General features: G+C 42.3%; 2 protein-coding genes, 2 long non-coding RNA genes and 1 pseudogene across 7 annotated transcripts; 2 read left to right on the plus strand and 3 right to left on the minus strand.

Annotated features, from left to right (window-relative positions):
* Positions 1-12: 12 nt before the first annotated feature.
* LOC112287571 (alpha-xylosidase 1) lies at positions 13-4,048 on the minus strand. 2 transcript variants are annotated; one of them, XM_024530678.3, is made up of 4 exons: positions 3,795-4,048; positions 2,222-2,871; positions 1,863-2,093; positions 13-1,746 (listed from the first exon to the last, which is right to left on the minus strand). In XM_024530678.3, exons 1-4 carry the CDS (start codon positions 4,046-4,048, stop codon positions 179-181), a joined length of 2,703 nt encoding a protein of 900 aa, XP_024386446.1. In that variant the 3' UTR covers positions 13-178. The 2 variants fall into 2 exon arrangements, with proteins under 2 accessions (XP_024386446.1, XP_073392772.1); XM_073536671.1 differs by lacking the exon at positions 3,795-4,048 and adding an exon at positions 3,067-3,183.
* Positions 3,923-5,251, plus strand: LOC149988187 (uncharacterized). The gene is made up of 2 exons (XR_016504913.1): positions 3,923-4,063; positions 4,588-5,251. It is a non-coding gene; the product is annotated as an uncharacterized LOC149988187 (long non-coding RNA).
* Positions 5,252-6,113: 862 nt separating this feature from the next.
* LOC112287570 (uncharacterized) lies at positions 6,114-15,879 on the plus strand. Of its 2 annotated transcripts, none has more exons than XM_024530676.3 (22): positions 6,114-6,949; positions 7,400-7,488; positions 7,593-7,699; positions 7,935-7,989; positions 8,243-8,334; positions 8,494-8,560; positions 8,741-8,803; positions 8,918-9,085; positions 9,256-9,349; positions 9,564-9,643; positions 9,941-10,010; positions 10,207-10,250; positions 10,373-10,440; positions 10,562-10,650; positions 10,892-11,052; positions 11,474-11,802; positions 12,092-12,279; positions 12,682-13,713; positions 13,898-14,187; positions 14,354-14,758; positions 15,123-15,279; positions 15,490-15,879. In XM_024530676.3, the coding sequence occupies exons 1-22, from the start codon at positions 6,838-6,840 to the stop codon at positions 15,774-15,776; spliced, it is 4,047 nt and encodes a 1,348-aa protein (XP_024386444.1). In that variant the 5' UTR covers positions 6,114-6,837; the 3' UTR covers positions 15,777-15,879. The 2 variants fall into 2 exon arrangements, with proteins under 2 accessions (XP_024386444.1, XP_024386445.1); XM_024530677.3 differs by having other exon boundaries at positions 6,883-6,949; positions 8,233-8,334.
* LOC149988188 (uncharacterized) lies at positions 14,943-15,657 on the minus strand. Its single transcript, XR_016504914.1, has 2 exons — positions 15,518-15,657; positions 14,943-15,230 (listed from the first exon to the last, which is right to left on the minus strand). It is a non-coding gene; the product is annotated as an uncharacterized LOC149988188 (long non-coding RNA).
* Positions 15,880-16,798: 919 nt separating the features above from the next.
* Positions 16,799-20,957, minus strand: LOC112287572 (aspartate aminotransferase, chloroplastic-like; annotated as a pseudogene). Its single transcript, XR_016505299.1, has 12 exons — positions 20,928-20,957; positions 20,703-20,846; positions 20,417-20,497; positions 20,004-20,198; positions 19,675-19,713; positions 19,427-19,516; positions 19,158-19,266; positions 18,928-19,037; positions 18,550-18,693; positions 18,227-18,393; positions 17,863-18,127; positions 16,799-17,214 (listed from the first exon to the last, which is right to left on the minus strand). The product of XR_016505299.1 is annotated as an aspartate aminotransferase, chloroplastic-like (transcript).
* Between the last annotated feature and the right edge of the window lie 2,024 nt (positions 20,958-22,981).

Raw genomic sequence — 22,981 nt, forward strand, 5'->3', positions numbered from 1 at the left:
GACACGTTGGAGTTTGTTTCGAGCAATTTGTGCTCTGTTTATTTACAAATTTTATTGGCCTCAATTGAACTTCCAGTGACAGGCAATCAACCCAGTGGCGCACAGAAACTTGAAGATTATAACCATTGCTCAATTTCCATACGGTAATTCGCAAACTCTGATTAAGTTCAGAACCTTTTCATTCATAGGTCCAGTCTATCTGAAAGTCTTCACCTAGGGGAATCCTCAAACCTGAAAGCTCCAACTTCTGGTCATTCTGCAACACTTTTACTCGGGCATTCGCCTTCTGGTTCACGTGGAAAAAGCTCAAAGCAGAGTCGAGGCCCAGTATTACAACGCGGTCCACAATCCAACCCTCCTTCATCGCGTACTCCCCATGCTCGACATGTGATGTAATCGTGCCGTTCTTTCTCCGATCCACCAAGGCTTCGAAGGTCACGAGAGTGGACTGGCCGGCGCTCAGGGTCATGTCAATCTCTTCTCCATCGTCCAGGAACAAATACCCAGATGCAGAGCTGGAGACAGAATCGCTGTTGGGAAGGGGAATGAGTAGAGTGAAAGGTGTTTTTCGCACCGCAGCGGACGTCAATGCGCTCTCCTGCATTGGTATGATTGCTCCTTCGTGGACGTGCACGTTGATCACATCCCACGGTGCTTGCAGGGTGAACTTTTCACCTTTACTGACAATCTGCGAGAAATCAAACATGTTGTACCAAGTGCCTTTCGGGATGTAAGCTTCTACCGAAGTTGCATTTTCTGTGAAAACCGGAGACACCAGAATGTGATTTCCGACGAGGAACTGGTACGAGACATCAAGCGTCTTCGGGTCGGTTGGAAACGCCATAAACAGAGGTCTCACCATGGGATAACCTTTGGTATGCGCTTCCCAGTTGAGCGTGTAGTAGTATGGTAACAGTTGGTACTTCAATCCTAGAGCTTTCTTCGCCGAGGCGGTGACCTTTTTGAACAAATAGAATTCCTTCGGAGCATTGTCTCTGCTGGAGTGAGCTCGGCTGAACGGGTGAAACGCTCCTGTTTGAATCCACCGGCTGCACAGATCATCTGAGGCCATGTCGTAGAAGCCACAGATGTCGGCTCCCACCATGGGTATTCCAGCCATGCCCGAATTCATCACTGAGACGATAGAGTACGCTATATCGTTGTATGTTGCTTTGTTGTCTCCTGTCCAATGCGCTGTATGCGCGCCAGATGCAACAAAGGTTGAACGAGACAACAAGAATGGTCTCTTCTTTCTTACAGTCGTTAAAGCTTTCTTAGTGGCGATGGATTCCGCCAAGCCGTACAGGCTATGTGCGTCGTACTCTAGCGTCCCGTCGAAGTGCTTTGCGGTCATGGATGCTGTCAAGTGACCAAGGCTCTCCAGCGTACCAAAGTGGTTGATCTTAAACGGCGGGTCATCGTACTTGGTATGCGTGTCTGTGCATTGCAGGTAGCATTCAGTGACACCGCCGAGAATTGTGCCATTCCAGGTACAGTATGTTCCGGTACAGAAGTTGGACACCTCGTTCATGTCAATCCACATTCCGTCAAAAGGAATCTGATCGTGGAAGAGCTGCACCTCATTTGTCCACCATAATGTGGCATTAGGGTTCAAGAAGTCGGGGTACACAACAGGTCCGGGCCACACTTGACCCAGGTAGGGTTCACCATTCTCTGTCTTCAGGAAGATGTCCTGCTCGAGACCCCGTGAATAGGTCTTGTAGTCATTATATGCGGAGCCGATCCCTGGTTCAATCAGAAATGATTTAAATCTTCGACATCTTGGTCTAGCAATTGTTTTATATAGTGATAACCAGAGTTTTGAAAGTTAAGAGAGTGGCGGTGCAAGTATGCTGGCTTACCAGGATCAACGAGGATGACGTAATGCTGGTCATTGGCGTGCAGCTCATCGACAAATGCTCGCCATTCTTTTAGTGGAAACCTTTCTTCGTCGTGCGTGAAATCCAAGTACCTGTCGGAGTAATCTATGTCGTTCCACATTGTGTCTAATGGTATCCCAGCCTTCTTGAAATTCTCCACCACCGTCTTCACAATCGTTACATTTTTGTAGCCCCATCGACATTGATGAAACCCTGCAATTCTAGAGTCGCCTTTGATCATGACTTCCTTCCCAAACCTACTATTGAAAATGCGCAGGTAATTGACTTGTGCAAAATTCAAAATCACTAATCTAGAAATTTGGAAAGATGCATCTACTCACCGAATGCCCAGTAAGGTTGTGCGGCAGGTCGTCCAACCAGCTGTGTATACTGATCTACGACGTCCAATGGAGAAGGCCCGGGGAAGAAGTAGAAATCCAAGACGCCTCCAATCACTCTGTACGTCAGAAACTCCTCACCATAACTCACCTCCATGCCATTACTATTCAAAAGTAGCACTCCATGCGAAACCCCTGCGTCTCGCACCTCGATGTAAAAGGGCCAAGCTCCATAGAGGTCTATATCGGCAAACAATGCAGCAATGTCCGTGGTCCACAGAGTGTAGTTCTTCCCTTTCTTGAGCTTCAAGCCATCTGGTCTGGTGCTCTCACCCAATCCGAATAGGGTGGTGCTCTTGGGAAGCTGAGTGGAAAGCTCGATGTACTGGTCCTTGAACACAAGAGGGTTGAAGAGAGGCTCCAAATCACCACTGGCAGGCGGTGTGGAGTTGAATAAGACATCGCCAGTTGAGATTCGAGTTACTGCGAACCCGAACGGTTTGGTGGTGTAGGTGACGGCCAGCAGCGGTGTTTCAGTCGGCGAAGGCAGCTTGGAATCGATTGTAGGGCGGGGAAGCATACTCTGAGGTACCTCCCATCGTGGCTTCGCAGCATCAGAGATGTACACTTGCAGTTGCGTACTCTTCTCAATCCTGCACATGTGAGTCACGCATCAGTCCAGCAATTTATCACCAGCGTAGTTGTTGATCAATTGATTCGTGTCATTATCAAACTTGCAATGATTTAGTGGGATCATGAACCTCGTGAGGCACTCCGTGTGCCTTCAAGTTTTACACGAGAGCAAACTCTCAACGAGGCATGATGAGTCTTCGAATGATGCTTCGTACCCCTCAAACGGTTAGGGATGATCACGGGGTCAAACAGATTATTGTATCCAAATCTGATCTTCCCACCAAGTTATCGATTCATGGCTTGCTTAATCTGTGAAGAAGTACCCACGTGATTGAAGTACTCGTGCTGGTACTGTATACTTGCAACAGTGCTACAATTCTACCCACGTATGAAAAAGAGATTGCTTATCACCCACTTAGCACTATTTGATACTGATTTAGAGTAAAGCTACGCTTATGCATGAAGACTACATTCGTCAAAGTATTGAGTTTTTTATTACTTCCACTTAACTTTGAAGATTCGTTGTTCGTGCGGACAGGCCACAGAGGTGACTAAGCCTTCTCATTTAGCTTTTAAAGACTTTGGAGCAGGCACTCTCGCGGAGTTGTGATTTCTCAGACAAGGCTCCTACGAATGCTCAAGTATTTTTCATATAGTCTACTCTGAGTTTACAAAAAGCGTTGCCTTAGGAACTTGGGACCATGATGCGAGTTTTCAACTGTGAAGTTCAGAGATTTGAATGTCACAATATCACACAAACGAAATCACGCTAATCTGAAGTCAGCAATCTGTAGCTTCATTCACATATCTCATGAACTTCATTCGATTCCTGGGATACATAGCTTAAACGTGATCTTCACAGACAACCGTTGCAAAGTCTATCATGATTGATGTAACCTTATCAATCAGTACCAGATTGAAGAAAACAAACACAAGAGCTCACCTGACAATGAAACTGAGGGGGCTTATATCTTGACCCAGTGAATGATTCCCAGATTCAGAGGAGACCACAACTTTCGCCTCAAATCCTCGCTTGTTGTCATACTCCTTCACTACGACGAGCTCGTAGAACGTGCCATGACTTCTTGCTCCTTCAACTTGATGCTCTCTCGCTGACAATATCAGGAGAGCTAGACCACACGTCCACCAACAGAGAATGAGCCAGCTGAGCTGCATGGCCACCTTCCTCTTCTTCATCTCCGTAATACTGAGGTTCGAAACTACACTCTCGACTGTCCTGTTTATTCTACAATGCCGAGATATCCAGGCTTCTTATGCACATCTGCAGAGTGAGGATGCCGTATCTGCATCCGAGGATGAAGTGTTAATTAAATAAAATAATAATAATCATATTAGAAGAACAAGAACTAGGGTATCTCCGATTTTACGACTGTGTACACTTGTTGCCATCTCGAGTCCAGTAAATTCCTCTGAACCAATACAGTTGAACAGAGACAGGGGCTGTGAGAAGGGTCGGGTAATTTCCTACTCTAGTCCCTAGTTCTGCTCATATGCTGCAGGGTTATTGTCCTTTGAGATATCAACAGTGACTGTTGATTGTTGCCAATCTATGCGCAGCACGTTGACGTTTATAATTTTAACTGAAAATGTCGTGGACATGGGTGCCTCAACTTTGGATGTCATATTTCTTGGATGTTGATGCAAATTGCATGCGTATTAAGCGTACGTTGATTCGGCTAAGTTTTCACTAAATGGGTCGTTTCCGGAGTGCGCAGGACAGCTATACTTGAGACCCTCGTGAGATGGTGCGAGTGGTCACAATCATACAGTTTTGTGGAGATAATTACGCTAATAACTGATAAAATGCTAGAAAAGAATAATTTGATGAAGATATCTTACGATGTTAGCAATGTATCTGATACAATGGTATTTCCATTCATTGAAGCAATATCCAGAAACTTGAGTGCAAAGCTACTGACAATGATGCTAACCACGACCTGACAACACTTAATCAATAAGCTAAGAAGTACGAAAGAGATCAAGAAGGGCTCCAGACGCTGCGGTGTTTTTTAATTCGTTCAGATACTTTTTTGAGCCAGGTATCTAACCACAAAACGACAAGCTAGCATGTTTGCCAAATTGATCATGGTCGGAGTGTTCAACACATCACTGCAATTAAAGAGAAAGACAAGCTGTTGAAGACCAGGGAGTGTGGTTAGCCCCTCTACCAAAGACAAGCGTGGACAGCTGCTTGCAATCCTGTAGTGTACATTAGAGCTGGTAAGGCACCAAAGTTCCGTTTCGATATAAGACACTTTGATGGTACAGCACTGGCAGCGGCCATCCATTCAATCCTTACACCCTACGTCGTACGAGAGAGACATCATCATCATCTTGATGTGACCTTAATACAGAAATAAAGATTTTTTGTGATATGAAGCGATGTTTGATGAAGTCTCCTGATCATACCCGCAAGGGGATTGTGACTCAGTTACAATGCTATGCATATCTTATGAACATGATTATCTTTAGCACAAACCCGTGGATTATACAAGTGGGAGAAACTCCAGGTTCAGAGTAGTATGGAAGCGTTCGTATCTCAAGCCATGTCTATTGAGGGCGCTTGTTCTTTCAAGGATTCGATCTAGGACCTCATTTCGCTTACTCTGTACAAGTGATTTGTCCTGTATGGTTCGTGTTGTGAATCCCACTAATCTGACCCACGTTTTTATGTTGGATACAAATTCCCGCATCCCACATCCTGTACCCAAGCTTCTGAAAGCGAATGTTGTGTCAAACTCCAGATCTGCAACCCGATGAGCTATGGATGGCAAATAACACTCCCGTTACTGCTAAAGACGATCCAATCTGGTGTAATTGAGCTGAAACTGGGCTGAACTAGAGAATGTATTGGGAATCTTGGTCAGAACTCATGCAGTTGGGGCATTCTTGCCACAAAGCCCTGCAGGCCAGTGAAGCTCTCCAAGAGCTTACGCTGGTTATGAGCATTTGGAGTTAAAGGCGGATATCAATTCGAACCATTTCCGAAACTGGGACATGGCCCAAACCTAGGTGGGAGACCGTGAGTTCGTCTGATAGCTGAGATTCCGGAGGGTATCAACTTGCGCATCACCATTTTTTCCTAATTCTTTGGTAATCTCCGCATCTTCCCGATTGAACGTGACAGCTCATTCAAAGCACCTGAGAACGTGTCTGAAGATTTCACTCAGTCAATTGATTCTTCATTGCCAGGTCTGAGTGAAATGCTTCTCATGAGATGTGTGCCGGGCCCAGTTTAGACTAAGCATAGGGCGGTTTTTTTGCAAGCTGGGTCTATACGAGACTGCAGGATGTTTTAAGATCGCAGTAGTTTATTGTCTATATTTGTGACTGGGTCAGTAAGCTGCTGCATTCCGAGATGATCATTCACCTGGCATTTGCAGAGTGTGGTGTCAAAGTCGGTTCCTCATCTTCTTGAGTTTCCTCTTCAGTTTTTGTGATAGTAGCATCTTGGGTGTGAGATTCAACGTAGGATCCTAGATTGGTAAATGAGATTTAGTATTGACTTGAAAGCTGAGAGTTGATATTAGAGGGCTTGAGTGCATTTTAGATCTGAGGTCGAACTTGTCAGCGGGGAGAGTTAACTGTGACTGACGGCATATTTTGTTGGAAAATGGTGGTTTAGCTTGTGGAGCGAGACCCACGAGTGTAATCCTCTGAGTCGCGAATGATTATAGGACTAGGAAATGAGACGAGGCATTACCGTAAGGTGATCTTAGGCAGTGTATTTTGCGGAGGAGATTTCGAAGGGGATGGCGGGGTTTCAGTCTGTGAATGCGCAGCTTGACCATCTGGAGCTGAAGGTTTGGAAGACAGATAAGGATCAACAACCTGGAATTTCTTGTCAGACCTAACCCTAAGTATGGATAATCATCTTCGTCGTGGATAGCTGCAAACGGGGATAGTAAATTAGATCACGAGGAAATCTTTGGTACATTCTACCTTTTGTAGGTTTGGGAATAAAAATGGAGTCGCTGTTGCTTAGAGCTCTTGAATCGACGCTTCGTCATTGGATGAAAACCTTCAGCAGGGATCAGTTCAAACTTCGAGGGCGCAGTGTGCAGCTCTCGGATCTCGGTATGTGAAATAAGCTGATTTTGACGTCTTAGCATTGCTCAATTCGAGGGGTTTCATTTTTCAGGTTCTGTACTGGGGTCTTATAACACTGTACTCCAATGCCCTAAAAGATTACTATCAAACATCTAAAGTGGTGGATGCCGTGTTTTTAAAAATAATCTAAAGAACTGTTAAATTCATTTTTCAATTCTTCTTAATTGACCATGACTAACGGAATTAGCATACAGTATGTTTTGTTTTTTTCAGCATGTTTAAAAATACTAGGCCAAAAACCTCGGAGGTAAGAGCTTTGTAGAAGCGTGGAATCAAGTGATGAAAATGGAATAGAACTTGCTAAATTGCTCTAGAATTGAAAATATCTTCAGAAGGTATAGAATCTGGAATAAGCCCAAAATCTCAACGTTGTTTGCTACATGGGCTTAACTTAAAGGTATTGTTTGTGGACGACAGATCTCAATGGAGACGTATTACACGCAGCTGTTGGACTTCCACCAACTCTGGAAGTCACAGAGGCACGGGTTGGCAAGCTCGAGCTGAAGGTATAATCCTCACAATGCACAGTGATGTGAATCAGTTAAAGTTGGCGATTGGCGTCATCGTGAAATATCTACCTTTCTGCTAACTTCGTTTCTTTTTACTCCAGATACCTTCTTTATCCAATGTCAGCAAAGAGCCTATTGTGGTGGCAATCGATAAGCTTGAATTAGTTCTCACTGAGACACCACATGACCAAGCATCATCCATGCCGGAGTAAGTTTTGTTTCTTAGCTGGTAGCCTGAAAATATTTATTCAATTGCGCTGATTCTTTTGAGACGACTTCTGATTCGAGAAGTAGACTCGAGCTGTTGCTGATGAGCTCTTCCTTGCAGCAATTCAACGTGCGATCTATGTTCAGCATTAATTTAGGGTTCGTAATAGTACTTATTTTCTAAGGAATGGACTAGAGTTAGAGATCGAATTGATATTGAATGCCCTGATTGACAGGACTCCAAGTCCAGCCTCTTCCACTAAGACCTCTAGTTACGGGTACGCAGACAAGGTAATGGAGGATCTGATTCCCTTCGTTCTCGTCGAAGTCAAAATTCATTTTGTTATTTAAGCTTCAGACTCTTTGGAAGTTTACAACGTAAGTGTTCAATTGGTTGTATCCTCAATCTTGCTCGAATCTTCACTTTTTGTATTACGAGTCAAACCTTCGATAGGCTCTCTCGTTTCTCGGGATGTGATGTGAATGGTTTTGTCCTTTGAGAGGAGAATATATTGATGATCTGAAATCTTTTAGGCCTCTCCAGCTTGCAGATGGAATGACCGTACACGTGACTACTGTCAACTTGATGCTGGAAACTTGCGGTGGTAGAAGCAACACAGAGGGAGGAGCAGCCTGGTAGGTCTTGCTTGGCGCTTCAACAGTGATGCATTTCCAAAATACAGCAAAGGGAACTAGACTTGGAGTCGCGAGGCCGGTGATCTCATGCTATATCTACAGATTCATTGTGATCCTTGAATTTAGGTTATTTTTAAAACATTGAAGTTCTGGATGCAGGAAACCTCCGCTGGCTTCTTTGACTATTCGCAACTTATGCTTGTACACTACGAATGAGCATTGGAAGGTAAAACAATAGCACTTTGTGTCTCTGGATTTGCTTTCTCTATTGTAGCACTGAATATTGGAGAGTGTTGCTTGGAGTACTGTCATACACAGTATGTTCGGCAATGGTATCGCTTCCACCCCCACCGGACCTTTAGTCAGCCTGACAATAATAGTGGACTTCTTCTGTTGTGTGCCTCAGGTGGTACCTCTGAATCAAGCAAGGGACTTCAACAATAATACGAGAGCAATCTATGTATTCAAAGTAAATGCCTCCGTTTGTGCACTCTGTGTTCGTAACTTAGATTCTATAGACGTGTATTATTTGTTTCCAAGTGCTTTTGTATCATTTAAGCTCATTATTTGATGTTCAATGCAGAAACTGGAATGGGAATCTCTGTCAGTGGACTTGCTTCCTCATCCGGACATGTTCTCTGATGAACAATTCATGAAAATGGGGAGAAGCGACTCACGTGATAAAGATGGTGCCAAAAGATTATTCTTTGGTGGGGAGCGGTTTCTGGACAGTATATCTGGTTATGCAAATGTAACTTCCTGCTGTTTCCCTCTTCTATAGATGCTTATCTGTCGATCTTTGTTCTTCTCTCAGGAGTTGGGTGTATATTGTACCTCTACCTTTCAACATGTTTGGCTGGAATCGACTGTCGGTTGTTACTGAGCTTCCTGTAATTAGTGGATCTGGGAACATGTGTTCAGATAACCATGTGTAGATCTGAACAAAACGCAAATCTTGGACTGGAGGTGCAATTACACATTCCTGACGTCCTTATTCCAGCACTGAGTGAGCCTGGTATGTATCTGACATCTGTCACTGGAGTTGTTTCCTTATTTGTAGCCAATTTTCCAGGTCGGTGTGATGATACAGCATCTCTAACATGATCAAAATTTGTTCTGATTTTTCTTGAATACTTTCGTGATCGGTATAAGGATAATTCGAGCCAACTTGTAGTCTTTTGACCTTGATCATTAATGTCATTTGCTCCTACTTAATGCAATATTCGTAGGTTTGAGGGCATTACTGCGCTTCATGACTGGAGTCTATGTTTGTATGAACAGAGGAGATGTGAATGTTAGATCTAAAAAGGTATGCATAGTTCGATTTGGTCATATCTTGTTGCTAATTAGTTTTTCTCTGGTGTTTACATGCCTATTGAGTTGGAATGACATAGCATTACCATTGGGTACCGTTGTCGTGAACAAAACGCTGTATACAGTTTTAAGTTATATTTAACGTTACATACAGTGGATTATTTAGAATTCTGTTCGAGCCGTTTTCGTGAAGTAAATGCCTTGTGATCTGAAGTTTCACTACTTTTATCTCTCAGCTCGGCCACAGATAAGAATTTATGCCACAAAATTTGACATGTATATGATGCTGCAGTCAGAAGCAGCTGGAAGATCAATGATTGGAGTGCGAATTGATCACATTTTTCTATGTATTAAAGATGCTGGTACGTGGAAGCTAACAGAGTAATTTTCCTTCTTTTTTATTGAACCTAATTCTACGAATCTGGCCATGCTCATTCCTATTGTGGAGCAGCTGTCAGTTGGAATGTGTCATCTAATAGTAAATCATACCTCGCAATCAGTCTCTTAGGAAATCCTCACATGTTCAGAGAAACTAACAGAAATTAGTGACTTGTGCAGAATTTCAAGTAGAGTTTCTGCTGCAGTCTCTACTCTACGTGCGGGTATGCCGAATCTTAACTCAAAGGCTATCTTTCTATGTCATCTTAAGTTTCGTTTGTAAAACCTTCTGTGTCTTAGTTCCTCTTCCTTTAACTCAATATACTCCTAACGGTGTTCGCGACAGGCAAGCTCTGCAGACGGAGAATGCATGCGCACGATGTCACGTATTATCATCGGTTGTCTATTTCTAAGGTGCGGCTGCGCCTTTATAAAACTTCATACACGATTGTAATTTCTTCGCCATGAGAAGGTTGTCTCACTGTCGAAATAAGTCTGATGTACTCATTATATTTACGTGGTCATTGTATCGCAGAGACACATTCTCACAACCTTCGTGTACTCTTGTACAACCGAGTATGCGAGATTCTGGATCTGTCTCTGCTCCCTACGTCCCCTCTTTTGGTTGGTGCGCTGAACTTAAATAATGTTTGAAAAATGATAGTAAAATCATAAAGCTAATGTAAAATTTAGCATGATGTGTGTATTTAATGATATTTCTGTAGTTATCGTGGAAGTTAGTAACGTCTGCATGCTCAAGTTGCATTTGTATTTTGCTATCACCAATTGCTATTCCGTGTGACATGGCAATTCCTCTGCAAGATCTTTGACATACTGAACTCCCTACTTGTACGCTTCACATCAGCTAGTGACAAGCTATGGCCAAGGATATATCCCCTAGAAGATGCTGTGATGCCTCAAGCTACGGAGACGTCCATGATATGTGTATACTCGGTTCAGACAGCACCTGCTCCAGCTCCTCCAAATTTGGCTTCACAAACCGTCGTTCAATGTCAACCACTGAAGGTATTGAACCGATTTTACCCTCGGTATTTGTCGGGTGAATGGGAACGATGCATCTGGACAGTAGTGTTGTAGAGCCGAATTTGTGAACGATGAATGTACTACATTTTAAATTATCTCACTTTACAAAAGAACATTTGATCAGCTGGCGTATTCAAAACTAAAAATGCTACTAGAACTGCTGGAAATATTTCTATATATGTTGGTGGAACTATTTCTTACTTCTAAATAGTTAACTTAAAGCTATGATTCCTGATTTAAAGCTAATGAAATTGTTCATGTGATCTCAAGGTGCACTGGTGCTCATGGTCCTGCATTGAATTTCATCAGACTTGAGCCTTAAAGTTACTGTATGGAGGTGTCTAAACCCCGGTCTATTGTGGGTATTTCGTCTAAATTATGATTTTTGAGTTGTGATTGACAGATTAACCTTCAGGAAGAAACCTGTTTACGAATAGCTTCTTTTCTGTCGGATGGAATTAACGTAGAACCTGGCCTGGTTCTCCCTGAAGCGTCACTTAATGCAATGCACTTCAGTCTTAAGGAGTTCGACCTTACTGTTCCCTTGAATGCTGCATTACTGGATGAAGACGACATGGAAGAAGAGAACGGTTTTACAGGAGCGAGGCTTCACGTTGAGGGATTTATGATTGCTCAAAGTCCATTTTTAGGTTTCAGGTTACTAAACCTTGAAAAAGATGCGGCTTGTTTCACTATGTGGAAGGGCCAGCCGGTTGACTCAAGCCAGCAAAGGTACCGTTTCCTGTTTCTTTTCTGAAGTTTGAAATGGAGTGCGCAGGTAGTAGCTACATACTTTTGAAGCTGTACAATAGCTTGAAAATTACCAGTGGACCTGTTGAGTACAGCTCTCGATTTCATCTTCTGTTTGACTACCTTTATCTACTATAGAAATAATTCAGTGCTTCTCCTTGTGTTAAACAACTTTTTGGTCCTCTTTTCTCTGAAGTCCTGATCGTCGATTCTCTATGTAGTTTCTATGTTTTTGTCAATTTTTCTTAGAAACGTCTCTTTGCTGAATTAGGTGGGTGATGCGTGCGTCCCACTTGAGCATCGCACTTGAAACAAGCAGTTGTAATGATAATGTCCAAAATGAAACTGCTGCGGATTGGGCAGCTGGTTTGTGGCGCTGTGTGGAGATGCATGAGCTGCACCTAGAGTCTGCTATGGCTACCGCAGATGGTGGACCACTGATTGATGTTCCCCCACCAGGTAAAATATATTTGACAGCTTCTGTAGCTGAAATTCCAAAACCCACATGAACATTATAGATATTATTTCGCATACTACTTGGTATCTCTAAGTTGGAAATCTATCATGGGTTTCAAATGCCAAGAATAAATTTTATGTCTTCCTCCTATTTGACGTCAACCTCAAGCGTTTATCCTGTAATGTCGCAGTTCATGCTCTTTGTTATACGAGCTTGTTGTTTCTCGTTCTTGTTGGTCTTAACATGACTTCCTTGTTTATTAGCAGTGATACTTCAGATCTGTTGATTTGCATCTTGTTTCTTACGAGCATTTTGAGAATATGAAATAGAAAGTGCATTGCACGTCCAAATCTGGTTACTCTACATCCGTTCGTAAGCATACGTTGTTAATGTCAATGCTGCAGGTGGGATTGTGAGGTTGGGCATTTCGTGCAAAAAGTATGTGTCAAATACGTCAAGTGAGCAATTTTTGTTTGTGCTGAAGATGTACACATACTTAGGGATAGTGAGTGACATGCTTCTTCGAGAATTGAAACCTGTAACACAGAAAAAGACGTCCAAGTCAAGCTCTTTCAAGGAGCTGAAAAGAGCTGAATCACTCCAAGATATCGCGGAAATAGTGCCTGCTGATATGGCAGTGTACTTGAGCTTGAAGAGACTTGAGGTGAAATTTTTGGAGTCAGTTCCGGGAGAAATTGCAACGGAAGGTCCTCCTTTGGTTCAAATATCAAGCAGGGATATAGATTTTACTGCTACACATCAAATGCTCGCAGCTGCAGCTGTGATATCTTCAAACTTGTGTTGGCAAGATATTCGCGTTGACTGTGTGGAAACAGAATTGTCTTTTCCAGGGGCAGTAGAGTCGCACTATGGCAGTCCACTAACCCATATATCAGGAATAAGGGATTCATTCGATGCCTCTACACTTGGATCTCCTTCGGGTAACCCACTTATAACTGATGACGGTGTGGATTCCAGCGGTTCATGCGGCGACTCCTTTATCCGGCCAACACCTTTGAAGTTGTCGCCACTGGCAAGAGGGCTGGAAAGGTGTGTGCCCAGTCAAGGTCTGCCAGAGATGCGTGGCGTGTTCTGGATAGGAGAGGAGAGAGGCAGCATGGCTCCAACTGGACCAGGTGAAATAAATGGGACCTCCTCATCGGGAAGGTTGCCCTTTCTTGACATCTGTGTAAAAAACGTGATTCCTTTTAAAGAACAGGATGCTGAATGTCATAGCTTGAGCATAAATGCAAAAGTGGGTGGAGTTAGACTGGGTGGAGGCATGGCTTACAATGAGGCACTGTTGCATCGATTCGGTGTATTTGGTGCTGATGGAGGTCCTGGTCCTGGAGTTGAGAAGGTTATTAAGAATTTGACAAGGGGATCGCTTGCAAATCTATTTAGACCTTCACCTGATGTTGGAACGGCAAGGAAAGGTATGTGCTCCTTAATACGCCAGCGATGCTAAATTTTTGTAAAAGCACATGGAATTTGGTCTAGCAAATCTTCAAAATGCTTTGTGACTTACTGAGATAAACTAAGTAAATCGCATCAGAAGCATGTGGTCTTCCAGCGTTGTATTTTTCCATCTAATGAATTCGTGTTACATTCAATCGTCAGGTGACAGAGTTAGAAAAACAGTAGAGGAGCCTACTTGGGATTCGAGACTGCCAGACGACATTGAATTCGAGATTCATTTGCTTGACTGGCTTTTCGCCTTAGAAGGTGCAAATGGTGTTTTTGAACCTGAGGAAACATTTATAACACAGAGTTCGCATTCATTCCGTGAGGACAGGTGCTGGCATTCCACTTTTCGCTGTCTGAGTTTGAAAGCCCAAGGTACCAAAGAGGGTGGCAATCTAATAGCCGCAAGACATGGGAAAAAGTCCAGTCCTGTGCAAAGTTTAGTGGTATGTAACTCTTCTCTAGTGTTTCCTGAAATTCCAATTAGCTTGAAAATCAATTATTCATGTTTATGATAACGCGCTATCACCTTTTCTGTGTTGTGACGGACTTAGCTTTATCTTGTGTACTAGACTTGGCAGCTTACTGACATGAATTTGTGAATTTTTACAGCTGAAAATTGAGGGGCTTCAAGCTTTGAAGCCTCGGGTCATTGGGAACTCTTCGCATCAAATTAGAGATTTTGCAGGCAATGTACAAATGAACAGCAGTGTGGAGTACTTGGATTGTGGTGGCGCTGATTTCTCGTATTGTGGCTCTCCAAACCCTGGTCAAAGCGGTGCAATTTTGGCAGACAACATTTCGGGATTACGAGATATAGGCTCAAGTATTACCAGCAGCGAAGTAAGACTAGAATCTTCACATCTTGGTAGTTTTTCCGCAGCGGACCCAAGTGTGACAAGCAAGAGTGGTTTTGACTTTGAGATCCAATTAGAAGAGCCTGAAGATGATGATGGTATGGATATCGGAATGGGAGGATGGGTAGTAAAGATCTGCAAAGCTGCTGTTAGAGAACCGGTAAGCAACTACGAATCATTTGGATATCTGTCGTTCATTTTGTGGCTGTCTTTGACGTGTGATGTATTGATGTTGCGGGTTTCTGGATCTAGCATCATGCACTGTTGTCTATTTTCTAGATTGTTTATGAAGTACATGAGGTGGTTTTGATGAATATGAGGAGTTGTTTCACTTTAGAAGCCTACCGTTTAAATATGTTTTATTGCTGCATTTATGTGTGGCATAATAATTAAAGCTTCAAAGATCTAGAAGTGGTACTTGCGTATTTGTAGCGATGTGAAAGTTTTGATGTGGTCTCGATTTCGGTTTCTGTCTGTTAAAACTCGTGCGTGTAACTGAATCGACTACCCCCACTTGAGCATAGGTGGAGGTTGGAGCAACCAGAGTTGAGGTCGAGTACATGGTGGAACTTTTCAAGTCAGAGATTGAGTCAGCTAGCCGAATAGCTGCTGGCGGTTTAAGGCTCCTCCAACTACATAAAACGATTGGCCACAGTGCTATTGATCAGTTAACACATTTTGGTATGAGAGATTTCCAGAACAATCGCTGCTATGTCATTGGTGTATTCTTCTTTAGTGCAGAATTTTGTTTCCCAGTTTTGTTCCTTCTGCCATCACTTAGACTCACGAAACGCAAACTTCAATCAACTGGTCGGTAATTTAAGACAACGTTGTTTGAGTGGTTATTAGCTCCATTTTACCAATTGTCCATTTCCCTGTGGATATATGCAGGTGGTGGCGGTTTGGATAGAGTACTTACACCAGGTAGCAGGGAAAAGAGTAGGCGATTCAGCGATGGAAGTGTGTCGTCACTTCCATCGTTTCGGAAGTCGTTCAAGAAGGAAAATACACTCTCCAAACTAGAAGCCTCCATATCTGAGACTGAAACTTTGTGTTCGAAGTTGTACCAGCAGCTGAGCCTTAAGACAGACTCAGCAACTGCAGCAGAGTTGAAACTCTTGGTAGATCAGATTAAATCCTCCCAAACCCTACTAGGAAATTTGAAAAACGAATTGTAGTATAATTGATGAGCAGGTTTTATGGACTGAAAGCTGAACATTCAATGTAAAGTATTTATAACTTCCAGAGTTACGGAGTTAATCGCTCTGTCTGTTCCTTTAATGGTTCTTCAGTCCTTCTACCTTGTCGTGACTTGTAATGTCTCTGCATGATTTTCAACCAAAAACCCACGTCACGAACGTTCGCAACCGGCGTCTCTATAGGATAGTAATCATGAATATACTGGATATCTGTAAGTAAATTCTCGTTTGTCCATACCAAACATACATATACAATGGTTTGGGCTGGGTGGTTCATAACAAGTATCAACTGACTACACTAGGGTGAAGTACATGTTCACAAAGTTAGGGGTTATGATGTCACAGCCAGCAGCTTAGGCCCCTTGTGTAAGAAAGACCGTTTCAGAAGCTGAACGTCAAGACCTTTGAGAGCGTTTGCCGGCCAGATAAACCCCAAACCATTCGTAACCTTCGGGTATAAGTTGAGCAATACAAACAGCTTTTATGAATACAGGAGAATGACACATTTCCAGAACAACTGATTAATATAGTATGGAAGACCTGAAGGTTGGCTACGTGTACAAATATGTTGTATACAAACAATCTATAAATGGTACATGTTTGATTTTTCATTAAGTTAATCAAATAAGGGTTTGGATTTGATCTCTACATAGTCATGTAACATCCAATAATAACATTTAATATTCTCATTTCTCGTCTTTTGACAACTTGTTTACGCCTCTATGAGTTCAAACTTATTCACAAAATTGTGTAAAACAGAGCCAACTTCATTAAGGATTCGACATCACCAAGATTACCTTGTGTCCTTGGAACTTGAGAAGATTTGTGATAGGATATGAAAATATTCTCCTTCAATTTAAGAAGCATTAGCAAAGGTTGGAACAAACTAGCATGAATTACAGAGAAGACTTCATTAGCATTTGACACAAGTTTTTGCAAAGAATTTTAGGTTTAGTTTTGCTTTTGATTTTTTGAATTTTGTTTTTTGATTTTTAGAAGCGTTTGCATTGCACAATTAGAGAGTTTATTGGGTGTGCAACTTGCCACATTGTCAAAAATACCTCTTTAACATGTACGGCTCAAAATTTTACCTCCTCTATTTAGCTTATGCAAAGGATGTTATCCCTAGCAGGTTCAATCTCATTATCAACTACATGAACTTAAGTGCAAAAATGAAAAAATATGTTCCCAACCTCTGGTAAAGCATACCTCTTCGGAAAGTAAAAAATCAACGAGACCCGCCAAATGAAAGTGGATGTAAGGTGGGAGGAATCAACGAACAAAACTACTGCACGTTGTAGAAAGAGTCAATGATAGCGTCAGCCAGGTAAGCACATTTTGCCAAGTTGAGTCCAGCGAGGGAAATACGACCGTCCTTCGTCATGTAGACATGCCACTTGTCAGTCATGTTATCACTCTGCAACCACAAAGCACCGCTGAGTCTGGGATAGATTACATAACCTCTCAACAAGTTTATGTATACAATTGCAAACCTCAATCACAAGTAGACGTGGAACATTTGAAAGTGGAGTAATCAACCAAAGCGGTGTCTGCCCCTGGTAGATAATATAGTTGATAAGGAGACCAGTATTCATTGTTTATGGATGAGAAGCATTACGATGGCAAAGTACAGACCACTCAATTCACAAGATCGTGTGCACAGCTAGGGGATCAAGTCCATCTCCTTTCCTGCACTTTATCTCAATCTTTTAATTCATTGCTGTGTCGATATCAAAGCTCGGTTAGTTGGTGATTATAATCGTTCACATTGTAAATAACCTTTATCTCTTAATCTTTTAATTCATTACTGTGTCGATATCAAAGCTCGGTTAGTTGGTGATTATAATCGTTCACATTGTAACTAACCTTTATCTCTTAATCTTTTAATTCATTACTGTGTCGATATCAAAGCTCGGTTAGTTGGTGATTATAATCGTTCACATTGTAACTAACTCTAAATTCTTCGAAGAGTGCACAAAGTTATGCCCTAGGACGTGGGCTAGCTTGGGACATGCTAGTAACGTGATACCCACACTCATGGAAATTAAAGAAATTGAAAATATACCTGTGCTTTGTTCAAGCCAGTGAATGAAAACATTCCGATTTGCTTGAGAACAAATGACCAGTCCTTGCCACTCTTGTCCTTCGAAGAGAGTTCATCATACAAATTTTGCCTTACGGCCTTGATGCGGCCAGCCATCATCTGCATCTCTGCTCTCCATTCGTCAAACATCGTTGAGTCGCCAACAACGTTGGCAACAATACGGGCACCATGAACAGGTGGGTTAGAGTACATTGGCCTTGCAAGCCTCTTCAGCTGGCTCTTAACCCTGACATCCAAAAGAATACAGCATTAGCAGCTATGCAATATCGGAAAGCAGTTATTGGAAACGCTCCTTTGCACTACGTCCAGAAGTTGATGATTCTACCTGACAGCAACATCTGAAGATGACACAATCGCGTTGATGGCTCCGACGCGCTCCGCATAGAGACCAAGATTCTTGCTGTACGATTGAGCCACAAAAATTTCCATTCAGCGGGCAACAAATTTCCTCACGGAACTCGCATCATCGTCCAGACTTCCACTAGCAAAACCCTGGTGTACCAACAAAAAATACATCCATTCCCCAACATTACTAAGTGGAACACATTCTTCTCATTGTTCCATTTCTCGTGATGACAACTAACCTTCACGTCCAAAGCTAACAAGCCGTTATCTCCGAAAATGCAATTTCTAAGTTAAGACATTTACCTGGTATGCAACATCAAAGAATGCCATATGGTTCTTGCTTTGGATAAGGTCGGCGATCTTCTCCCATTGCTCGGGTGTAGGGTCTATGCCAGTTGGGTTGTGTGCACACCCATGCAGCAAGATAATTGAACCTTCAGGTGCGTTCTACAACATCATACACAATATTGTCCTTAGTAAAGTAACAACCTCACGGCCCTGGTACTGCTAAATCTCTGCTAATACGACTTCTCTCAGAACAACACTCATTGAGATGTTTGCTAGATTCACTTGAAGGAAATACAGCAATACATTGCAGCGGCTCTGAAACCTTTAGTAAACTGGCAACACATCTTGATTTAACCTAATACACAAGCAGGAAATATTTGGCTGATATGTTACCTGAATGTCTTCAATCATGCCTTCGAAATCCAACCCTACGGTCTTAGGATCGAAGTAGCGGTACTCTTTCCATGGAACACCGGCATCATTGAAGATGTTTTTGTGATTACCTGAAATGTTAATGCGCCACAGCCATAGAAGACAAATACACTTAGATTAGAATCTAGATCAAGAAGCACGTTGGAAAGAACATAAGGGTGAATTGTATGCGACTGGAGTTTGATCCATACCCCAGGTCGGAGAAGAGATGTAAACCGTGGTGCCAGGGAAGTAACGTTGTAAGAAAGCAGCACCTAGGCGAAGAGAACCAGTTCCAGATAGGCCCTGGACGGTAGCAACCTGCAATTCAATCGACGTATAGTAAGCATTGGGAGGTTCCACTTCTGAGTGCAAGGCTTGAATGAGCGTGGTAGTCACCATACGAATTAGGTGACCAAGACAACCAAAAAAACAGAATCCTAAACTTCTAGAGTAGACTCTCTTCAAAGCTGACACTCACCCGATTCTCTTTAATGGCAGCATTGTCGGCTCCCAGTAGCAACTCAGCTGTAACCTTGTTGAAAGCAGCAAGACCCTCAATGGGGAGATACTGGATAACAGAATATGCCAAACACAATGGTCAGGTCTCAACCTTCAAGTAAAAGATCTAATATCACAAAAACTGTCAGCACTGTATACCACCAGAGAAATCACTGACTAGAAACTAGAAAAATCGAAGTCTAATGCGTCACAAGACTGCAATTGTACCTCTTTGTTGTCACCACCTTCCAGCATCTTCTTCTCGGCCTGTACAAAGCGAGAAAGAAAGGGAGAGAGGAGAATTTCACCGTCATAGTGTTCCTAGAATCGCAGTTGCTTCGAGAGGGGGGGGGGGGGGGGGGGGGGGGGGGGGTTGGGAAGGCATACACTGAAAGTTCTAAGGACCTGCAAATAAGGATGCATGAACAAGTAGAGGCTATTCCATTGATAGCAAGAGGCACCTTTGTCTTTGAAAGATGGAGTCACGTGCTCAGAAAAATCAGGTCTGTGCACGAGCTACACCTGAGTGCATATTGTCAGACTGAGGGATTAATTACCTTCTTTACAACCTCCAACACATAAGGCTGGAGCTCTTCTGTACGATAAGCGCCTACTCCTAGATTCAATTTCTTGTCGCTGTTGTCCTTCTTGAATGCCTCAGAGACACCCAAAATGGGATCCGCAGGAGCCATAGAAACTGACTCAAATCGAGACACATCGGTAGCAACGGACATTACCGCTCTTGACTTCCCCTGCATTAATGCATTATCCATTTCTTGAATAAGCAGCTCAAAAAGAACCCAACAGTCACCAAGGTCAAGCAATGGTGTTTGACACAGGGAAAATTCTTCAATTTCGAGACATTTGAGGCAAAATTCATATCTTAAGCTCTTCCAGACCTGAACCAAATACAATCAAAACAGACAAACCATAACTCCCTCGCAACACACATTCAGAAACCTCCACTCACCTGGGAACACAATGTAATGTTTCCATTCTTCTGAGGAAAAGCGGCAATCCTGAGGCCGGAGAACTTCTGTGCAGCGTTACCCTGTCCAACGAGTAACTAATCATATTAGCAAACCCAAGACCACATTGGCTTCCATGTCCGAACTTAGTAGAAATTAACGAGCAAAGTAAAGGCATACTCATATACACGCATGATTGGCTCCGAAAGTGATGTTCGACAATCACGAAGTTTCTTAGAAAAAATAATGTTAAACTGCCAAATACCCAAAGACGAGGATCGAGCATACCCCAGCACGAGGACAACCAAAAACATCCCAGCACTCACAACCATGGCCGAAAGGTAGATCGAGGTTAAGTAACAAATAACCCAGTAACAAGTAAACTGATTTCAAAAAAATGCGCAAGACCGGAAACGACCCAATAAACCCCAACTACCCAGAAATCCTGAGCTTAAGGGAAACTCCAGACAGACACGATAGATGACCAACCCGAATGACTTCTTGGCCGATAACCAGAGCTGCTGATGCAGCGGAAGACGCCATCGCTGTAACCATTGCAACCAGAAATTCGCAGAGGGACGCTGAGTTTGTACAGGGAAGAAGAACAGGAAGAAATCGAAGGGGTACAGGAGAATCAAAGCCTCTAAGCTATGAGTCAGTCTCCTAGCACACACGAGAACCGCTTCGAGAGACAGGTCGGGTAGGAGGGCAAAGAACATGCTGGACTGATTGCTTCAATGGCTAAAATTACGCCACCTCTTCTCTGTCCCTGTCGCGTCTCTTTCCGAATCCACTCCTTTTTCAGTCATAGAGAGTTCTCGAATCAATGGAAATTATAGGGGACACAACGTGTCAGTTGCCAGCAGCGGCGTGAATATATCGATGCAAAAGTGTGATTCTTTATTATCACGAGCTCGAAATTTAAGTACACATCAGCAGTTGCAAGGGGCTGAAAATCTCCCCTCAACTAATTTCGCAACTCAAGCTTTTCATGAATACCAACACATTTTGGATAGTTAACCTGAACTTATTATGGTAATACAAAGGAGGCGCCACTTTCTCGCATGAGAAGGATTGCAGTGAACGGCGCTGGTTCCAGACGCTAGGACATAACAAGATTGGCTTATAATAGGAACTGGTCTGTCCTCACATGATTCTGAATGAACAGGCATCCTTTATCGGTGGGTCCAGACGCCACCTCGGCTAACTCTTTCCTCCTGAATCATAGCAACACAATTCTTAGTGAGCTTGAGCCCAACATGTCCACAAACTCCGCCGGATGCTCCCCACTGCAGCAGACTCTCTAAGCCCCATTCTCATTACTTCGTTGACTTCGGTTTTTCCCCGTTCCACTCCTGCGCTGTTGCCGTAACCAATCAATAGCTGTGACCTACCCTGGAATTCCCTCCTGCTGCAAATTTCCGGAGCTCGTTTCAATGGATGAATTTGAAGGGCTCAGTAAAAGGAATTTTGACATAGGGGTGTTGTTAGTGGGGGCGGGGTTGGTGCTGAACCACGACCAATGAGCGTTTCCATGCGAGAAAGCGAGCCTCGGTGGCAGTATCCTTGTTGAAAATCCAAGAATACTTGTTTAATGTGTATTGTATTACCTTCTGTAGATGCAAAAGTTTTTTCTTTGTTTGGCCAACATATTATATATCTATTATACAAGACAGTTTAGGTATAAAGTAAAGAGACAAAGATGCATTTTGATTGGTTGTTGAAAAGGAAACTTTGCAACTTTGGAGAGCACGAAGAAGTAGTTGGGGCATGGATATCTTCACCCACAAGATTGATTGAGACCTTATTGATTGAGACCTTAGTATAGTGGAAGAGAGAGCTAGAGAGAGTTTCAATTTTTTATCCATGTGAGGTATACATTTGTTGTTTAGTGGTAAGATTCCTTCAAATTGTTAGGTTTTTCTATTTCTTTTGCTTCTATTCTTGGGTTGCATGCAAACCTTGGAATCAATAGGAGAGCCTTGCAAGTTGTAAAGTTGTACTATGAGGGATATTAAGAATATATATGTTGTATTGTTTTCTTATTTTCATGAATATATCTTTTTGTATTTGGCTATTGCTATGCATTGTTGTAGTATATGAATTCTTGCTTGAGAATGCAATGAGCATCTAGCTATGGAAGATAAATAGGAAATTGCAACAACAAGGTCAAAACAAGTCTAATTGAATCCTAAATAGAATCTTAAATAGATTCCTATTAAACCTTAATAATCTAAATTAAACTTTAATCAAATCCAAAAGAATTTTTAAAGAAATTATAAAAGAAAAATTAAAAAATCTTAAATTAATCTTAAAAAATTCTTTTAAAATATAAAAAATAAAAATTATAAAAAATAATAAATTATTCCTTTAAATACTAAAAATATTAATTTAAAATAAATCCTAAGTAATCTTAACCAAATTCTAATGTAATCCTAAAAAATCCTAAATAAATCCTAATAAAACTCTAATCAAACCTTAATGAAATCCTAATAATAACTTATCAAATCTCTAATAAAATCAAGTAAATTCTAAGTAAATCCTAAAAAATTTTTGTAGTTGTTTTT

The sequence above is a fragment of the Physcomitrium patens genome, chromosome 10 (genome assembly GCF_059467195.1).
Source record: "Physcomitrium patens ecotype Gransden chromosome 10, ASM5946719v1, whole genome shotgun sequence".
Classification (NCBI taxonomy): Eukaryota; Viridiplantae; Streptophyta; class Bryopsida; order Funariales; family Funariaceae; genus Physcomitrium; species Physcomitrium patens.

Coding starts and splice junctions, on each gene's coding strand:
- LOC112287571 (XM_024530678.3), bottom strand. CDS start 4,048: ATGAAGAAGAGGAAGGTGGCCATGCAGCTCAGCTGGCTCATTCTCTGT. Junction 2,872..3,794: donor CCCCTCAGTTTCATTGTCAG/GTGAGCTCTTGT, acceptor TCACATGTGCAG/GATTGAGAAGAGTACGCAAC. Junction 1,747..1,862: donor CGTCATCCTCGTTGATCCTG/GTAAGCCAGCAT, acceptor TGATTGAACCAG/GGATCGGCTCCGCATATAAT.
- LOC112287570 (XM_024530676.3), top strand. CDS start 6,838: ATGGAGTCGCTGTTGCTTAGAGCTCTTGAATCGACGCTTCGTCATTGG. Junction 9,350..9,563: donor TCCAGCACTGAGTGAGCCTG/GTATGTATCTGA, acceptor CAATATTCGTAG/GTTTGAGGGCATTACTGCGC. Junction 12,280..12,681: donor GATTGATGTTCCCCCACCAG/GTAAAATATATT, acceptor TCAATGCTGCAG/GTGGGATTGTGAGGTTGGGC.